Source organism: Myripristis murdjan, chromosome 4, assembly GCF_902150065.1.
Source record: "Myripristis murdjan chromosome 4, fMyrMur1.1, whole genome shotgun sequence".
NCBI classification, from domain to species: Eukaryota; Metazoa; Chordata; class Actinopteri; order Holocentriformes; family Holocentridae; genus Myripristis; species Myripristis murdjan.
Window position 1 is genome coordinate 32,577,598 of NC_043983.1, and position 21,202 is coordinate 32,598,799.

At 41.2% G+C, this 21,202-nt stretch overlaps 1 protein-coding gene across 5 annotated transcripts in view; it reads right to left on the reverse strand.

Moving 5' to 3' along the window:
- The window catches only part of ptprfa (protein tyrosine phosphatase receptor type Fa), a 424,230-nt gene that overhangs the window by 115,397 nt on the left and 287,631 nt on the right, over positions 1–21,202 (reverse strand). For 3 of the 5 annotated variants that reach the window (XM_030049234.1, XM_030049233.1, XM_030049235.1), the window contains one exon: positions 636–662. The exons of the other annotated variants lie outside the window; for them this stretch is intronic. In XM_030049234.1, coding sequence (XP_029905094.1) covers positions 636–662 — 27 coding nt within the window. The remainder of the gene's footprint in view (positions 1–635; positions 663–21,202) is intronic. 5 annotated transcript variants of the gene reach the window in all.

Genomic DNA, 21,202 nt, shown 5'->3' on the forward strand with positions numbered 1-21,202 from the left:
CCCATCACACACACACACACACACACACACACACACACACAAACACACACAGAGAACCCCCCACACCTCCTCAAAATCCACTCTGGAGACAGGCCCAGCACATTGGGAGGAAAGTATGAAAAAATAAAGAGCCCGATAGAAGTTTAAGAGGGATTTTCCCCTGGTTTTCTGAGGAGCTCTGGTGAAATCTGAGCGTCCTGTATGGTTTGAGGGCTTTTTGATATGGAGCCAAAAGACTGTGACAAGAAAATGGAAACAGCCTTGGGGATGGATGGAACGATGGGGGAGTGAATGTGCAGGAGGAGGCCTGGCAGAAGACTAAATACTTGTTTACGGCCCCCGAAGTTGAGCGACTGTACTTTACAGCGGCGACTGTACAGGAAACGTCAGAAGATGAGCCGCGTGCAGATCGGATCTGTACCGTCTGGCCAAAAATAAAGGCAGTTTTTGATGGCGTGGCGGCCCACCTGCTCCAGATTCTGCCGGGCTTATGATCTTACAGTGATGTTAGGAGATGAGGTTAGGTGGAAGAAAGTGATTTTTTGTTAGTGCCCACACACAGATTGGCAGAGGATACGACAGAAAACACACGCCCCGCATCCCGTTTCCACCCGGCACACACTGCAGCTACTCACGTAGTCCGTCGAGTCCTCATCACTCCACTGATGAAAAGGACAGACAAGGGGAGAGGAGTCACAAAACAGCACAGGACATAAAAAAAAAAAAGATTGAACTTTCTTTTTCTTTTTTTTTTTTTTCCAGTAGAATGTACTGCAGGCCATTCTACAAGCCTGTGCTGCTGATCAGCATGCTCGACCGCTGCAATGATCAGTGACTGGAGGGGAGAGATGGAGCTGGGAGTGGGTGAAAAGGCATGCAGTAATGGAGATAATGTGTGTGTGTGTGTGTGTGTGTGTGTGTGTGTGTGTGTGTGTGTGTGTATAATGAGGACTCTTCTCCATAGTGCCACCTGGCGAGGCGAGCCTGGCCCATGCTGATGAGGCTCCCCTGCTGGGCGCCTTGGCAAGGAGGGATTCAAAGGAGAAAAGGCAATAATCAAGCTACTGTACGGCTGCCAGCGGCCCCGGTGACTCCACTCAGCACATCCGAGGAAATCTGGAGCCGGCGAGACTGCCAGCTCACCTGTAACACGAACCCGACATCCTGGACCTGGGAACGTGGCCTGCACTTGACCGCACGCCGCCAGCTTCCCCGAGCCACCGACTCGGCGCTATTCTGTCTGTTTAAACGGCAGCTCAACTTCCCCAGATTAAAATCCTGGGACCCCACAGTGCATGGACTGCATTATGTTTATGTACATTTTTTCTCTTAAATTATTTCTCCCCTATGGGTCCCAATGTGGCATCACTTTTTCCACGACTCCTTCAGAGCTGTGACCTTGTCCTTTCATGACCTAAAACATTTAGCGTTTCCTGGTTTGTTAGTGTTGTTTTTCTAGAGAGATGAATAGTTTGGGTGCTACTCCAGTCGGGCCAAAACATGCATTTAAAGCTGTATATTTGTGAAGGAAGTTTTTTTTTACGTTTTTACTTTTATTTGCCCGTCGAGACCCTTTTGTAAAATTCCCTATTGTTCCCTTATCAGAGTCCCAGGTTTTCCCTGTTTTGAATTCACCATCTAGAAATGAAAAAATAAACACATGAAATGTTTCCAGATGGCAAACCATCCCAGCTTACATCAAGGAAGCTGTTATAGCTTCAAAACCCCACATTAAAATATTGAAAAAACTTGTAAATCAGGATAAGGGTCTGAAAACGGTGGTTTCACAGCGCTGATCTGGAACATTTCATGTATTTGAACAAAATGTGATTAACACGGTAAATTCATGAAAAAAACAAAAAAAAAAAAAAACAAAAAAAAAAACTTTTATTTACCTGTCGTGACCCTTTTGTATATTTCACTGACATTCCCTGGCCGGAGAATTTATCCCAGACTTCCAATGATATTCCAGGAATTCCTTTAGTGCTTTTTATTCAGATTGGATCTTTTGATTGGAGCCTTTTGACATTTGCATTTCTCCACTGCAACATATATTTAACTGCATGTATCCTCATATACTGTTTGTTATTTTTATGTTCTATTTCAATCTATTTTTAGGATTTTTTTTATTAACTCTCCATGCTGTGTTCTGTTATTATTTGCTGATGCAGTGGTCCAATTTCCCCATCTTTGGTAAAATTTTATTATTATTTTATTATTATTATTATTTCCATGTAAGAATCAAACTCCATGATTATGTATATATGAACAAACAAACCTAAACAGATAGAAGGCAGATCTGCTGCTGGTACATCATTTCCCTTCTTTCAAATCCGTACGACATCTGCAGTGTGTGTCAACTCAGGTTGTGTATTTTAAGCACATACATCTCACCAGTGCAAAGATGTACTGCTTATAAATGTACTTGGTGGTTTCAGCTGCATGTGATTGAGTCATCGTGCCCAGTCGTGACAAAGCGGAGGTTCATAAACCTTAAACCAGCCTCTTTTACATTCCATCACCTTGTTATTCCATCTGTATAATGCAGTTCACCGGACTCCAAACACACAAGTTCGTACTGTAATAGAGTCTGCAGAAGAAAATGATTGCTGTTTTTTTGTGTCCTATGTTTCCCGTGTCACTGGGGTCTATTTATACTGAATAGTCTGTGATAAAGAAGAAACCATACTTTCAGTTTCTCATCTATTCTTCAGATGCCATAACTCTTCCCTGAGGTTGCACTCAGGGTAGAGGGAATAAGAAGGGGTGAGGCGGGAGAGACTGCAGAGGGGTGAGAGAGAGAGGAAAGCGGCAGAGAGTGTTAAGGTGTTGAAGAAAATGAGAGAAGTCGGGAGACAGGCGCTGAGAGTCAGAGAGGGTTGGGGGAAGGAAAAGATAAAACATGAGAGATAATGACAGAGAGAGAGAGAGAGAGAGAGGAAGGGGAGCGGAGATGAAAAGAGCAAAAAAGAAAAAAACATGCAAGAAAGAAGGAAAGAAAGAAAGAAAAAGAAACAAACAAGCAAAGAGGGAGGAGGGAGAACAGAGAAACTGGCAGACAAACAGAAAGTCATGCAGAGTGCATGGTAATTGTGCTGCTATAAATTGTAAATTCAAGGGGAAATGCATTTGTCTTGGTGGTCTGCAGGAACCAACTTATTCCCTTCAATCATGTTTTCTCCTCTAATAAGATGCAAAAGCAGCAAGATAATCCCACTTCCAGATGGCAAACCATCCTGGCTTACATCCAGAAAGCTGTTATACCTCCAAAAACCCCATTAAAATATTGAAAAAACCTGTAAATCAGGGTAAGGAACCCAGTGAGGGCCTTAAAACGGTGTTTTCACAGCGCTGATCTGGAACATTTCATGCATTAAAGGGTCAAGGTGGAACCATCCGAGCATGACGCCGCAGAGAACCTGTATAATGTAACGTTCTAAACGGCACCAAATGTAGAACCGTGCGCGCATAATAATACCCATCACCATGATACACAGTGTTTACCAAGTGCTTAACAATAGGAAAACATAAAACAGAGTAAAAAGGAGCAATAAAAACGAGGCAAAGTGATGAAGTAAAATGTCAAACAAGATAAATTAAAGGGATGCTCAACAATAAAAGACAATTAAACGGGATAAAAGAAACAATAAAACGAGCTGTAATGATTAAGTAGAAAGTCAAATAAGATGCTGTAAATAATAGTGCTGGTGTTATTAGTGCATGGTGCTGGGGCCGATACAGAAAACCAATATTCCCCATATTGACTTTCTTTAAACTTCGGAAACTGTTTACATGTCATACTTTAACACTCAGTTACTCAACCAAAAAGTAGTGAGATTAAAAGATTTTTTTTTTTTTTTTTTTTACAGTTAAATTAGCCTATTCCTCATTTTGCTGAGGACCCCCTGGAAGGCCCTCTGGACTCCCCTGTTTCCCACATGGCACCAGATGCATTTTTTCCCTACTGGCCCCTTTTCTTGCCTTCTGTAGGAATTCAATCCACGAGTGTCATTTTATTTTCTGTAAACTGTGGGTGTGTAAAGCCCGCTGAGACTGTAACTGTGATAAAACAAACCTGCTCTTCAACACCGCTAAAATACATCTCTAAAAGGGTTCTTTGTTGCACCAAATAGAGTCTATGTAGAAGCATTTAAGTATGGAGCTATAAAAACATCTCTAAGCGGTTCTTTGGAGAATGGCTCCTCTAGGATAAAAGCCAAAGGAATCATTTTCTGGTATTATATAAAACACGTATTGTCAGGAGGGAATTGCTGCTGCGCGGAGGGCCAAAAGGACGTTAGATTTGGTCAGCGTCTCTTCAACTCCCAACACATAAGCAGCCGCCTCAGAAGAAATGATTCAGAGACACGAGGCATTTGTATTCTGCTCGGGGACCTTGCTGACTCACCACAAATAAAAGACAAAGGGGTTCGCTTCCTCAGCTCCTTACAAAAAAATAAATAAAAGCTGTTATCATAAACAATGTAAGCCGCTAACAGCGGGTTGAAATTCAGCTCAGTTCCTCGGTGAAAGTGCAGCTCGTGCACTAAATCAAAGGGAGATACATCACATCGGGCGGCGGCGGGACTAAAAGTGGCCTTAGCGTAGTAGCCATCATTCTTTCATACAGTAACTGATGCATCTCTGGCATCCACGCCCTGATGTATCACTGGCTCTGTCAGTGAACCTGTAGATTATGAGGATGAATTCCTCTGAACTGATGATGACCGGCCTCGCCGACAGAAATGAGACGAGCATAAAACTATTGCCGAGCCAATCAAAGTTTCCAAGTTTTGAGGGGAGGAAATCTCTCAGGTTTAAAGACTCGGCTTCTCCGAGATTGTTGTTGGTAACATCACTGAGCAAGAAAAAAAAAAAAAAGACAGGCAGAAATGTTCCTGCACCAAAGGCCCATTGGCATTAGAGGTACAGGGTTATGAGGATAATAAAATAACTGGATGCCATGTTTAAGGAGCTGCACACCAGGTAAGAAGAGGCGCTGGTCATGCCAAAAGAGTTTAGACAATAATGCATGACCAGGTGACGAGATATGACATCACTCTTTCAGCCCGCCGACCTTGAGGACAGTTTACAGCGCTGCAGCCGCTTTTCCATTTTTTCCCCTGTCAAACAGTTCTCAAATCCATCATAATGCCCTCTTCATCTTCACATAATAAAATATTACCCATGCTCCCGTGTTATTTTACTCATCACTCACTTTCTTTTTGGTGTTCTGCAGACAGAAGGCAGAGTTTGGTGGGAACATCGCTGTGCAGAAAACCTGTTCGCTTACCTCCAACTTTATCACTGTTACACTGCCCAGTAGTTATGATGAAGACATAATCATCAGCTGGCATGAAATCAGTAGCTGTAAAATGATGGCTGATGACCGGTTGCATAACCAGAAGGAAATTTTTTTTTTAATTTTTCCTATTTTTTCTACTTCATTCATCCAAGCTCATAGTAATGTGTGTCTTCTTAACCAGCGTCTGCTCATTTTCACCAATGGAAAGTAATAAATACATAAATAAATATAATTTAAGAGAGCTGATCTTCTGGAAAAGTCCCATTGACCGCTGTTCATTTGACTCTGCTTAGCCCAGTTTTAGCCTCTACGTCGCCTCCTGGAGGTGGAACCACATATTCTTGTGGCTCAGGGAAAATATCGCGCTACTATCTGTGGACATCCTGTGTGTTCACATGTCAGCGTGTCAGCTGGCGAACCAGAGTATCCGGTCAGCTTTTTTATTTATCTGCTGTTTTAATCTCTTATTTTTACAAGAGTCGTTCTAGGGGCAGATGCTGCAAATTAGCAAATTAGAATAATATATCACAATACATGGGATCAAATGCTCAGCAAAATGTTAAAAATCGCAATACTTTTGTATCGTGACTTCAGTATCATGATAATATCATATGGTGCAGCCTCTGCTGATTCTCTGATTTCCTCTCACTACTCACTTAGGACTGAGTGGAACTACACACACGCACACACACACACACACACACACACACACACACACACACCACATTATTCCCATCAGGTATCGTTTTTTTCCTAGTCTGCTGTCATATATTTAGACATCATTTACAATTAGCCATATTTAGAAAGCAGATCTCTGCGATGACGCCGTTTTGTGTTTGCTCAGAGATTTGTGATGCAACCACAGAGCAAAGCCTCCAGTGAAGTCCAAATGAAACCTGCTGTCGAGGGAGAAAACCATCAATATGGCCACTTCAGAATGGATTAAAATGAACAAATAGCTCAGGCAATTATTAAAAAGAGCCTACTCTTCCAGGCACAGGGAAAATAAACCCATCTGAATGGAGCTTTACAAAATAAAAACATCTCAACCAAGCCAATGACTGCAACACCTAAAAAGGAAAACAGGAGTGTGTGTGTCTCAGCGTTTGATTTTGAAAGAATAATCTCCAACAGAGCTGGGACTGCACTTTTTATATGAAGGTTTTATGTGAAGGTGTTGAATTGTAGATGGCCTTTTGGCTTTAGCAAGCCTTCCAGTCAGAGTAACTTTCATTCTGTGTGTGTGTGTGTGTGTGTGTGTGTGTGTGTGTGTGTGTGTGCGAGCCCCGGGGGCTGGCCCCACAGCTTGTCAATGCCAATACAGATTGCCTGAGTTTTGTGCAAGCCGAACAGTCACATGGCACCTTGCTGCAGGGTCTTAGGGGCTAATAGACTATTTGCCTGGGAGCATATTTCTATGCATGAACTAAGTGTGGCCATGCATGTTAAAATCTATGTTCCTCTGGTGTGCAGCAGCCGGATTTTGCCAGCCCAGAAATAGAAAAGCACATCCTGCTGCAGTTCAAATTGGGAACAAGGTGCTGTCTGCAGCCCTTTGCTCACCGTGGGTCGTATCGAGCCGGGCCGGCCTAAATGTCATCCTCGTTGGTGTTATTTTTTTCTTGTCGTTCCGTCGCCATCGATAAAAAAGCACCCAAGGAACGTCAGGAGCCAGAGCTGAACTTTAGGAAAGGACTTCGGGGAGCTGATTATTAAGCTGCTCGAGACAAAATGTGAGGCTTGTGCGACTTATCAAAGCTCTCTGAAGGAGTGAGATTCATCAGATAGGAATGTTTGTTGCCTTGCTCTGTCATTCTTAGCAAAAAAAATCACTATAATATCCCATAATATTCCTATAGGGACTGTATCTTGTGCCCGTGGTGCTCCATAGTGAGTCTATAGTAATCTTATTGTACTTTATGGCATTTATTATCTGCTATGGTATCACTTGAACATTCTCACAAAATTCCTACAGGGACTAGCATTGTAGAGTGTGTTGTACCCCTCTGATAAATGTATTATATTATTATGACAGCTCTTTATTTTGTAAGGGGTGATCTGTCACTCTGGCAGATGTCAAATGCAGAGGTAATAATTCAATAGCGGCACGCAGTAAAACATTTAGCAAAAGGAAGACGGAGACAAGAAAATGGGTCAAACAGTCTTGCAGGATCAATAAAAAAAAACTGCTTTGCTTGTAGCACCTTGTCTATTTTGTTTAATCAGGCCTTGTAAAACAGAAACGCTGCTTGACACTCAATTAAAAATAAATGAACTGGGCTAAAAGGTTTTTGGAAATAAACACACCGTGCCTTCCCTGTGTACACACACACACACGCTGCATGCACACTTCAAAAGTTACAAGCGAAGCCGCTGATAATATCTTGTCCTCAATCATCAACCGTACTTAAAGACTTTTTTTTCCCGCACCTATACCTCACCGGCGGATCGTTTCGCTGGTCTCAATAAATTTCACTTATTGCTAATCTTGTCTTTTTTTCTTTTTTTTTTTTTTTTTGGCCACAGAAAGTTCCCAGCTGATAGCATTGTTTTAAATTGAGCAGACAGAGTGAATAAATCAGAGGGAGCAGCGGCTGCTCTGACACGACGCAATCTCATTACAAATTTGCCGTGTCTATCAGCTGATAATAGAATTTTCGATGTGCAGTGTCTCATCATTCTGCATGGCAAAATGACTCTGACTCTGTGCCTCTCTCTCTCACTCTCTCTCTTACGCTACTGTACATACACAGTATATATATCTCAACCTTTCCCGTCCTTCTCTGTCTCTTTCTCTCTCTCTCTCAGTAACACATGTCCCATTACCGCACCTGCCTTAACTCAATCCGTTTGGAATATTTAAGCTTCTTTGCTAATGCACTTCCTCATGCATGCCCTGTGCTGTGTGTGTGTGTGTGTGTGTGTGTGTGTGTGCTGGCTGTCAAACTGAACCAAGAGAGGCTGGCAGCTATCTTAAAACATGACATGAGAAATACCTTTAGGGGCCCGCCTCGCATAAGATGAGGCGAGCGGCCCATCTATAGTCTGGCCGTGTTTGTTAACAAGCACTTCTGCATTCTAGTGAGAATTAAAAGGCTATCTGGAAGCCGATGCCAACAGGGGTCTTCGCTGGTCAGCTGTCTGGCCAAACAAATGTCGACTCCCATGATTCAGTGCAGCGTGACGGAGCAAATCTTCATCTGAGCGGTGTTTAACGTGAGGGAGGCCAGGCTGGATGAATCCTACGCCCATGTGATGCCCAGAGGTGGCAGGCACGCTCTGCGCTGTAGCACGGATGCCTGAATGGCAGCCTAATGGCCATATGCTGCAAAACAAAACCATATGCTACATCTGCAAATATGCAGTCGTATGGACAAAATCAGTGGAAAGAGCAAAAGAGGGCAAAATGCAATGTGCAATAAATGCAATTTGCAATAACTAGGAAAAAGGAAAAAGTTGGAGTCGGAGATATATTCCACCTTTAAGAGAATGTGAAGCCGCCTCCGAGGGGATTTTCAACACTAAAACTGGGCTAAAGAGAATAAAATGAATAGCGGTGAATGGGACTTCCAGAAAATCAACCTTTTAAATGTTAATTCTTCCGTTTTTTTATTCCTTAATTGGAGGAAACGATCAGACGGTGGTTGAGCAGATGCACCTTCCTTTGCTCTTGCATGAACTGAATCTTTAAACATTAAAAAAAAAACAATCTTTATTTTCTTAATCAGTACCACATAGTCTCAGTGGTAATGGAAATCTTTTAATTATAATTATGTCTTCGTTGTAAACACTCACAGTGATAGTCAGCTCCATCCGAAATATTTGAAATCAACTGTGACGGTCATGTGATAGAATTTAGCGGCAAATTCCCAGCACTGCCCCCTGATGCTCAAAACCATGTACTGCACTGTTTTTTTTGTTTATTTTTTTATCGTCTCACTGCAGTCGATGGCTGTGGCCCATTCTCACCACTGTGTTTGGTTTCTGGACGTTCATAGTAAAGACACTGGCTACTGTGGATGATCCCAAACCAACCAAACAAAAGATGCTTCTATGGATGAACCTGTGTACCTCGCTGACTGTCATTTTAATAAAATTATTAAGAGAGAAAAAAACAGACGGCTCGTGTTTTTTCATTCATAACTGACAGATTTGGAAAGCTCTTAGATCTTGCCAGACAACGTGCTGAAAGTGGAAAGACAAAAGCAGCAAGATAATAGCAGTACCTTTTGTCTTTAAATGTATACGATATGGAAAAATCTAATGTAACGATATCTTTGACCAAACGCCTCAATATTAAAGTCCCCTTCCACTCAAAAATGTGTTTTTCTCCAGTTTCTGTCCCCTACAATGTCTGACCTTGACTCTACTGACTTGTATCTGTGCAAAGTTTGTCACTGGAGTGATTTCACACTCCTCTCCTGAAGGTGGAGGTGTGTGTGTGAGATTAAGACAGACCAGCTGGATCTGCTACGTCACAAATCCCAAAGCCAATCAGCCAAAAACCCACTGGAAATGGCAATATGGAATATGGCAGTGTCAATATTACTGTAACTAAAAGATTCGCAGAAAAAAAAACGTTTTTTCTCATGGTTAGGTTATGAAATATGGCAGATTTCGGTGACTGTCGCTGAACGGGACTTCCTGGTTGTGTGAACAGAGCTCTGGTTACAAGCCAGGGGTGGGCGGGGCCTATTTGCATATTCATAGATCTGCACATTTTTAATGAGGCCAAGGTTTTGAGTCAGATTTAAGGCACAAAAGGATGTTTTTTTTCGTGGGAAAAATTCTAAATATATAATATTGATGAACAGATATTATTTTTAGGGGCTCTTTAGAGGCTTAATAAATGACTTTAATACTGTGATGATACAGTAGGGATGACTCATGGTGCTTTAATAAGATATTACACACCATAAACAATGATAAACAATCATTAGTAATGTGGATATGATGACCAATCAGTTCGAGGTAAATAACAGAACAGCTAGGACAGTGTAATACGTTCTGAAAACTGCATTCTTTAGCTGTAATACAGCCTTTTAAAACCAGAAAAGACAATATTGATGCCCTGTCGTCATATCACAATATTCAAAATCTTAAAATGATATCTGGTCTCATATCACAATATCAATATAATATCAATATATTGCCCAACTCTACCACGGATAGGCTTTTTTTTGTAGTGCTTGGAAGTCACGCTCATCCCCTCAACTGAAAAACACTCACACACAAACTCATGACACTGTTTTTGATGAGCAAATCACACACACACACACACACGCTGCAGTTCACTCAGCTGCCCATTGTCTTACTCCCTGTCTGTCTGCCTGACGCCGGGGTTTGTCCCCTGCAGTGACGGGTGTCAACATGTTCAATCCGCCAAGTCGTTTAGTGTTTTTTTGGCGTAATGAGCGGCGCCTCGGTGACAACATTATGTGAAGGCAGTCTACCAGGTCGGACATCGCCTGTCAATCCACGCGCTCCAAATCATCAAACTCATCCCTCGCTGCAAAGTTTTTGTCACTCTCATCAGACTTTGTTCCGGGGGGTATGTGAGTTGTTATCTGTGTGAAAATAAATGCTGTATTTTGGCTTTTGGAAGCGTTCGCTGCCTCGGTGGTTAAATGGAGGAGGCGGGGAGACATTCACAGTGGGGAACCAACAGGCTGCGCTGCATTTATCTGGCAGTAATGGGTGTGTTTTGATGTGAGAAATTGATCAACACCATCGACTGTATATTTACTGTATTTTCAAAGTTGTTGTTTTTTTTTTTTAAATATCGGCATTTAAAGGTGGAATATGTTGGGTATTCTAGTGATATGAGACCCTGTTTACTGCCTCGTGCCCTTCATCTTTCTCTCTCGTCGTCCATACTCCATATCACCATGAGGATCACTGAATTTGATCTCATCCTGTAAAACTGTTCTCTCACGTTCCCTCACCTCTGATCTCACTGGGGTCAAACCAGCAAACCAGCATCCAAACTGGGAGGAAGGAGGACGGCTGGAGAGAGAGTAAACATCCCCACAACCCTCTACTAACACAAGCGCAGCTTTTGCACAGTCAACATGGTGCCTTTTGCGATGATAAAATACAGATCTACTTAATTATCAGAGGACTTGAATGCAATCTCAGCTCTCTTCATCTCTATACGTTCTCTATAGAGAATTCACTGACATCAGGGAGCAAGGCCTCACAGTTAATACTGAGGATATACTGCTTATATAAACTAGAGTATGCTTCTAACATATGTTTCTAAAATGATTTCGATATGCACACACCTATCTATTCATGTAATTATGCGATCGCTCCATGCCGGGCAGTGCGTACCTTCCAAGGTGCCGATGTATGAAGGAATAATTCATAGTCTGGTGCACACTAGGAGGCATGTAGCCGGGTTTCCTCACAAATTTATTACATTATACACTTTGCAACTAGTGAGAGCGCTTCATTAGCCTGAAGCCCTCTCAGAGAAACATCCTGCCACGTGTTGCACTGTGTATAATATAATAAATCTGTGAGGAAACCAATCTGCATGCCTCCTGATGTTAGCTGAACTCCATGGACTGTATCAATTTAGGTATATATTATTTCTACATACATCCCAGCAGTCTGTATGAACTGCTAAATGAAGGGCCCTGAAGTTTTCACTCATCACGTGATGCCAGTGAGACTCACTTCTATGTAAAGAGGTGGATGGAAAATTAAAATTGCAGTGAAGGTGTCAAGATGAAGAGCAAATAAAAGAATATAAACATTAAAATAATATAACTTTGAAAAAAAAAACAGGCATGACCGATCAAGAAATTGAATGCTTTTACACAATTTATATACTTTTTTCAATTAAGCACAACACAAGTCAACCTCTGTTCATATTCTATTTTTTATCCTCGTTTATAGAGTATATATTGCTGCTGCTATTTATTTATCATCTGTTTATACTGTGAATTTGGACATTGCCCACATCTATGCACATTGTATACATCGATGCACACTGGTTTTTACTGGCTTTTTATCATCTATTAATCATCTGGGCGCTATTTATTTATTTATCATCTCTTTATACTGTAAATACATTGTATACATCGATGCACACTGGTTTTATTGGTTTTTTGCACATTGTTTTTTTGCACATTGGTACTTAGATCTTTAGATCTCGAGGGTCATCTTTATTCTTTATTTTTGATTTACTTATTCTTTATTTTTGATTTACTTATTCTTTATTTTTGATTTACTTAATCTTGTACTCTGTGGATACTGCTGGAAACTGTGAATTTCCTTCGGGATGAATAAAGTATCTAACTAACTAACTAACTAACTAACTCTCGATGCCAGCTGACGCCCGTAAACGTTCCTTCTGCTCATGTGAACTGGTCTGATCCAGACTCGCGGGGCTGCTCTCGCTGCAGCCCCAGGGTAAGGACAGCCAGGGGCTCACTTCACCACGTTCACACCATCATTTGTTACCCCTGGGCTGTGAGTTAGCCCCCGGTTACCAGTTCATCCTCGCACCCCGACGCCGTGGGCCAACATCTGTTCCACCAACGCTACAACTGACCAGCGGTCCTTGTTGCTCCTGAGCCCGATTCATACCGGCTACAGTCAGGACTGAAAACAGTGGGATTAGATCAGGAGTTGGGGCTAACCTGCTCTGAGGCACCAGGGTTACAGTCCACCTCCAGCCATTCATGAAACCCCTAAAAAATCATCTTTGTTCATCAATATTACATATTTAGAAGCCCTCATTAAATATGCACGGATCTATGAATATAATACAAATAGTCCCCGCCTGCTGGCACACTGGATTGTAACTTGATAATATATTTGATAATCTATCCATGTAAAAAAAAATATCTTCAATATTGTTCATGTGAAGCAGCGGTTTTGAGTTCTTGTTTTTTTTTGGGAATAAAACACTAAAGCGGAGCTGGTCCTCATGATATGCAAAGAAAGACCCCGTCAGCTGATGGGATTGGCTGTTGGATTTGTGACGTCCCAAATCCAGCTGGTCCCAGGGAACTGCTCAGAAACCTTCCCGGTGTCCGGCTGTGTCACCTCCAAAATGCCCCAAAATGGATGTAGGATGTAGAACGTAAATAAATGAAGTAAATCAAGACTGGAATATGATAGATGATTTTTTTCTTTTTTCTTTTTTTTTGTGAATGATGCAAACAAGCCATGTTTGTTTTGGCTTTACTTTCCCTTAGTTTCCAAAATTGTTGAACTATTTTACAGCAAAAAATAGTTCCGAAACACGCACTAAGGGTGAAAACAAAATAAATGTGTGTTGTTGTGAATCCTTAAAAAAAATCTCCTTCACTGCTCAAAATCATGTTGTTTTTCTGGTCTTTTTCTGCTGGAAGGAGTTAAAGGACCACACTTGGTGGATGTGTTACGCTCACATGAACCAGAAAATACCAGCGTATGGGTAAATATCCAAACTGTCACTGTAAGTCCCTTTACTCAAGAACTTCACTTAAAATTCATTTTTGAACCACTGGCACTTATTACGATTTACCTAGACTTTCTAATTTACCTGGACAACATTTCGTTTAGAAGTTACTTTGCAGAGGAAGATTTTTGATGCAAACCATTAAGTGTGATGCGTTATTAGAGCGTAAACTAGCCAGCAGGATATGGAGACAACATTAAAGTACTTCTTAGAGGTTAATGCAATAATTTAACTCTCTGAAAGGAACCATTCTTCACAGTGACGACTTTTACTTTTCGTATTTAACTCCACTGAGAAAACATTCTGAATGCATGGCTTTGGCTGGTAATGCAGTATTTTTCCATAAGGTTATTGCTAATTTCACTTGGGTAAAAGGTCTTTTTTTTTTTTTTTTCAGGCTAGGCTAGTTTGAAGTCCAATGCTGCTGCTGACTTCATGCAGAGAGAAAGGCAGGCAGCGGTGACCGAGTGTCTCTTTGTATAAATTAACTGTTAAGCTTCTCTGACACTCTCATTTCTCTCCATTGCTGTCTTCCTTAAGCCTCTTTCACCGTCCCAGTGCCTGTCTCTGAGACCTGCCACAGGCTGGGTTTGTTTTGCTGGGCTACAGCAAACAGAGATGAGACACAGAGAGGTTGCCATATCTTATCAGATCAGACAATGCTCACGCTTCACAGCCATCAATGCTGAGAGGGATGAGAGGCTCCTTCAAGCATTCTCCAGCCATCCAAAAGTACGCCTCACTGAAAATTTAAAATCCACCAGCTTGCAAGTTGAAAACCAATAGAGAGAGAGAGAGAGAGAGTCAGGTCTAAACCTTACAGCGGAGGCATTAGAAATCCAAGGCGGGGAAGGAACAGCCAATTAAAGCTCTGCTCCCAAACTGTAAGCTCCAATAATTTGGTATGACTGAATTTATTTTGTCATTAAGGCTTTTGTTGTGACAAAAAAAGGCAGTAATCTGCGCTGACTGTTGGCAAGCCAAGCCTCAGCGAAACGTCTGAGCGATTTTCAGGCAGCTTCAGTGAAGACAACACACAGCTCAGTGATCACAGCCTGGCCCGATGCGCGACTCTCCCCAGAAAACCCTGTTTTTTGGTCCCTGCTTTTGTGACGCCACACATAAGCCGGAGAGGCTGGGGAAATGGTGCCGGGCTCCTTCAAACAGATTTAGTCCCAAGACTTCATCAGGATCCAAAGCTGAAGGCCACTTTTCATCTCTCCGACAAGGACGCATGGGCTGTAAACATGGATGGACACAAGCAGCCATAGTACAACTGGTTCTGCTGGCACCGAGATCTGAGCCTCGACTTAAAATGATTCATCACTGCACCAGGGACTGAATCCATTCATCACAGAGAATGTGTGATGTCAATACAAAAAAACACGTCACACGGCCTAACCCAGAAACACTCTCATCCTCCACAGCGTTAGCCTTCATTTCTCTTCCCCTCTCCACTTGAATCCCAGACTGCCCTTTTAGAAAAAAAAAGATGTTGTTTTCCACATCGCACTTCTGGTAAGGGACAACACTTTGTCCATCAATTCTCAAGACTCGAGGTGAATATAAAACCCAGGAAATACAAGATGGTGCTTCTCTGCAGGACTCCTGGAAATAGTTTTGCAGAGAATAAAACTTTCTAGAAAAAAAAAAGACCATCAGTTCTTCACAGATTCTGCTTTAGCCACATTTTAACATCTTAACTCTTTATAGGGCACTCATTGAAATACTTCGAAATTAAAAAAAAAAAACAACCCTAGACTGTTATTAGAGAACATGACAGGACTTTATTACTTCTATAAATTTTTTCTAAAATTTTCATTTTGTAATAGAAAATCAAAGCCAATGAGATTGGTCAAATGCCACAATCATGTGACCTGGGATGTAGCGCGATCTTTGCTGATTGGCTGGGTGAAGACCAAATGATTATTGAACTAACTGAGACAGGGGATGGGCCTGATATGTAAAATTTCTGAAATTACCAAAAATAGTCACTTGCCCTATAAAGGGTTAAACTCCTTACCATGTCTCGTTGGAGGCATTAGTAAAATTACGATGAATAAATTGGACTGTCGCTGAGAATATTTTCAACCTCTCAGGAAATCTGCTGGATTGCTTTATGGCACAAAACAGGAAAAAAGTGCGACTGTTTTCTTCCAGAGCAAACGGAGCTGCTGCTTTCAGAGTTTCTGGTAAAGGCAGATGGTGAAAGGAGCAAAAAGCCACTAGAAAATAAGAAGCGTCCACTTTGCAACAGGAAGCAACTGGATTTATGTCAGCTGTCATCTTATTTTTGTGAAATAATAGCATTAACAACACCAGCTACATGAGACTGTAGCCACCTGATATCTCCACCCATGGTTTCACTGCAGGTGAGAGTATCGAGAGTCTGCTGCTCCAAAAATGAATGAAGTGGATCCGGACCAGCGAATAACACGATTTTGAGCAGCAACACAAAGCTAAAAAATGTTTTGAAGGACACAAAACAACACACACATTTGTCACTGAATCATCATCAGACACTATTTCCAGCTCCCTTTCTTCCAAACGACTTTATTTTCCTGAGAGATGCCTCTGTATCACCGTGCTTTTCTTTCATTTGTGTCATCATTTTCCTGCCTGGTGAAAGCAAACCAGCGGCACTCTTGGTGCGCCACAAACTGTAAATCGACTCCATTCTAACAGGATTTTTTAAAATATACAGTATATATAGTTTTATGTGATTAAAAACTTCAAACATTCAAAATTTGAAATGTCATAATTTCTATGCAACTCACGGTAAAAAAACAACAGTACTTGGGTGAAGTATTCCTATAAAAGCTCTAGGTTTTTTTTTTTTTTTTTTGTACAACGGCATATTAGGGCCAATGTAGGGAGAGAAAAAACACAGAGCCGAGGGAATAATATTCCCAGAAAAAAATCCAGACTCTCTGAGATTGAAATTACGTGAAAAAAAGTACAGTATTCTCTGAGATATAAGTGGTAAATTTATGAGAAAAAACCTTGAAAACTTCAGAGATTATAAAGTCACAGATTTCTCCTCCTGTGAGATCCAGTCAGAAGGAAATCCTTCTGGTTTGAGCCCAGAACCCCAATCTCCTCCTCAGCATCTGGACTCTGAGGAGACGTTGCTGTGACTTGGTCCGATTCAGAAGAATTTCCTTCTCACTAAATCCCACTGCAAAATAAATTCTTACAAGTTTTTTCTCATACATTTATGACTTAAATCTCACAAATTCTGAATTCTTCTGCCTACAGTGGCCCTGATACGCCGCCGTATTTTTGTGCCCATACCTGAGCCCACAGTAAATGAAAGGAGGAAGACACACACACACACACACACACACGAGAAGAAAAACTCCTCCTGATGCAGCCAGGTCAGTATGTAGGATGGGTCAGAGTGAGTTATGAGATTGCCGCCAGGGAGTGTGGTGTGTACGTGTGTTATAAGGTAGGGATGCGTGAGTGTGCATGTGTGTGTGTGTGTGTGTGTGTGTGTGTGTGTGCGTCAGTGGAGTTTGTCTCTGGGGTCACTCTGCAGACCTTGTGTTGAGTCTCATCAGCATCACTGACGCCAAGGGGAGAAACTAAACTTATCACAGATGAGGCTTGAAGACAGGCTCCTTAAAGAAAAATCTGCTCACCGGGGGAGTCTTTGTATGTGTGTGTGTGTATTTGTGTGTGTGTGTGTGTGTGTGTTTAAGGGAGAGAGATAGCAAGAGAAGGGAGAGTTGTAGATGGGTTTTGAGATGCAGTTGCCTTTATCTGGCCTGCTGCTGTACACAGATAAGACAGGAATGCAGCTTATAAAGGAAATCAGGTGAGACGCTGCTCCTGGAGAACAAAACAAGCGGAGCAGAACGCCGCCGCGCTCACACACTTTCCAACATGCACACTTTATCTCTAATTCAGCACGCTCGCCACTATTTTACCAATAACTGTTAATGGGAGCGGTAATTGGTGTTTTTTAGTCTCTGTCTTCGCTGCTCAATCAATCACACGGGGTGGGCGGGACTTGGAGTTTGAGTTGCTCTTTTCTCTCTCTGTTCATTGCTAACTACCCAGCTCTTCTTCTTCTGTTTATTACACAAATAATAGATAAATAAATAAATAAAATAAAATAAAATAAAATGGAAATGGAAAACGTGCTGCCTACCTGTGTGCTCAGGGTTTGTTTTTGTTCCTTTTTCACTCCAGGAAATTTTTCTAACATTAAAAATAATATCATCTCCTCAATAAATAACAACATCCTCTTGGTCAGCACATAATCAGCTACGCATGCATCTTAAATCCGTTTCAGAGACAAAACAAAACAAAAAGAAACAACAAAATCACTGTCAACAATTCATTTTGTTGTGTTTTGTGTTTTGTCATGTTTCCGTGATGCATTGCAATATGAAAGCGGGTTGTTTGTTATCTCGCAGGATAACTGCCACTGCAGGGGGTTAATATCATGTCATTAACGCGCCGCTTCACCACAGAAGATGCTAAACCTAATTTATTTGTTGTTGAACCGCGAGCTGGAACATTTACAGGTCCGTTCGCACCGTCTGACAAACACACTGACGCTGTTTCAGCAGAGAAAAGACATAATGATAAACCCTACATGGTACATACGGAGGTTTGTTGCTTTACTGAAAGGCTCCTCCTTGTATGTGCATGATTATGTTTTTTAATTGGGCTTGCTGTGTTATTATCTCCAGAATTTGCTCCCATTTTTGGCAAGAAAGAGCTTTTGAATCTCACTGGGTATTTTCAGGGTAAAGTAAAGGTTAAATTCCCAAATAAGTAAGTAAATAAAAAATCTTACAGTATAGGTTTAGAGGTTTATCCTTACACTTGTGTTTTATTATCATGTTTTCTCTTTGTTTATTGTTCTGTTTTAACTGTAAAGCACATTATGTTGACTTTGATTGTGTGAAATGTCCTCCATAAACACAGTTTGACTGATTTATTTAGACTTCATCCTCTGTTCATTCTGAATGATTCCCCTGCACTTTCAATGTGCTTATAATGCGCTTATGAGGCCTTATAATGCTGTTTGAGCAGCAGGTGATGTGCAGTGCTGCTAAACACCGTGCAAAATAGCAAACAGACACCCAGAGCTGCTGATTGGTGAGGCGTTTGGGTGCTCGATGGCGACGGGAGCATCTTAATTATTAAGTGACTGTGGACCGACTCCGTGAATCGTCTCTTTAGCTCAAGTTCTGGAAGAAAAAACAGCCGGAAGCAGATCTGACTGCCACGAAGATGAGAAATGCTGCTGCTGCTGTGTGTTCGTGCATCTCCAGGTGCATCTCATTTTCATTGCATATCAGATGCTGAGCTCTCTCTCTCGCTCTCTCTCGCTTTCTCGCTCTCACACACACATAAACACACACAATCCTTACTACTTATGACACACACACATAAAAAAAAAGACTTGCTCTTGCATTCCTAAGCAGGATTAACTAGGTTTTTCCATTATTCACACATTCAAATCAATGGCAGTTTTCCGCTGTCACAGTCTGCAGCACAAAATAAAACTGCAGCAAACATGAAATGCAATTATTTAGATGGAATAACAAGGCATTGTATTTGCATTATCATCACATAAAGCCAACTGCATTCGAATCTAATCACAAATGCATTTTCATCAGCGCGCAGCAGACCACACACACACACAGTTATTTTGGTCTGTTTTTATCCTTTTTTTTCTATTTCAAGGGAAGATAAGACGTCATTTGCACACATTAGGATCGAAGGGCACATACTGCACCAGATCACAGGGAAAATAAAATTTGGAACCACATTAATCATCTAAAAAAATAAACAAAAACACTCATCATCAGATTATTTTGATGTATATTGTAGGTTTATTAGAGCTTCATGTTTCATTGACTCCGTTTTGCTGATTTATAGTTTTGCTTTCATGTAAAAGTTTTCTCTCTTGTCCACTTTTAACCTTGAGCTGCTTCTCGTGTCTTTCATCTAATTTTATTTCACTTTTTTTTTTTCATGTAACCTATCATGTCTCATGTCATCTTTTTATATTGTTACATCTTTCACTAAAGCACCTTTTAGAGTGATATCTAAATAAAGCTTATCATTATTACTGGATGATTCAGGCTTGTTTTGTTTCAGCTCGATCATCGTTATTTTCTCATCGGGTTCAGGACTCACCAGCACCATCATATTTAGATTTAATAATGTTTTACACAGCGAATAGTTTCATTTTAAACTGTATTCATCTGGGGGAAGTTGGCTGCACAACCATAATCTTTTCCGTTCACGTGGTTCTTGTTTCCTGCTCCATAATCAGCTCCTTCCCTGTTCGGAGAACCAGCGATTCAATGGTCTTGTTCTTCTCTAAAATGACTCAAGTGGATCTGGACCAGCAAACAACACGACTTTGAACGGCGACACGAAGCTGAAAAAATGTTTTAAAGGAGGCTCAGCGACAGACGTTTGTTTGGGATTCATTATCGCCACTCTTTTCCAGTGTTCTTGCTCGTTAACTGGTGGAACTACTTTGTGTCTGTATCACCACACAGCGGCTTCACCTACTAGATGTGTACCAAGGTTATTAACGTTAACGAAAACTAACAAAATAGCAAAAGCCACATGAGAAACAACATTTTCAGCGACTGAAATAAAAATAAAAACAATAACTAACTGAAACTGTATTGCAAGTTTAAAAAACAAACTAAAATAAACTAAAACTATGGAGAAAATGTCTCCAGTTTTTGTCTTTGTCAGTTTATTTCAGTTTTCCTCCTAAGTCTAGTATTTTGAATGGATATGAAATCGATCTCCCAATTTTTGGACTGTGCCAGTTTTACGCTAGCAGATTGATAATATCCTTCTGTGGGCACATTTTCAAAAAATAAAAACTAAACTGAACTAGCAAACCCACTTTCAAAACTTATTCAGACTAAACTGAAATTGCAAACCTACAGCACTGAGGCGAGCCGCTGCTGTGTAGGGATACAGACACAAAGTAGTCCCACCAGTTTTCAAGCAAGAACGCTGGAAAAGAGCGTCGATAATGAATCCCAAGCTTCTGTTGTTGTGCATCCTTCATAACAGAATTTCAGCTTTGGCTCGTCGCTCAAAATCATTTGGTTTTGGTCCAGATTTTCATTGATTCTCGTGACACAGGAGGAGCTGACGGGTCAAACTCAGAGGATCTGTTTCACTCGTATGGAGCAGTAAACACCACTGTATGGGTAAGAACCTGGACTATCAGCTGAAGTAGCAAATAAATACTATTGTACCGATGCAGGTGGTTTCTTTTCCCACCATTTCCGTGTGCTCTAATGTTACTTGAACTGAAACTGGGGAAACCTGAGCTCTGAAGTGCCACTCGAATTTCCAAACTGTAATTAAGTTGATCTGTATCGAGTTCATTTTTTGAACAAGTTGAAATGAGTGCAGCGTTAAGCCGCCGTTTCCCCATCAAG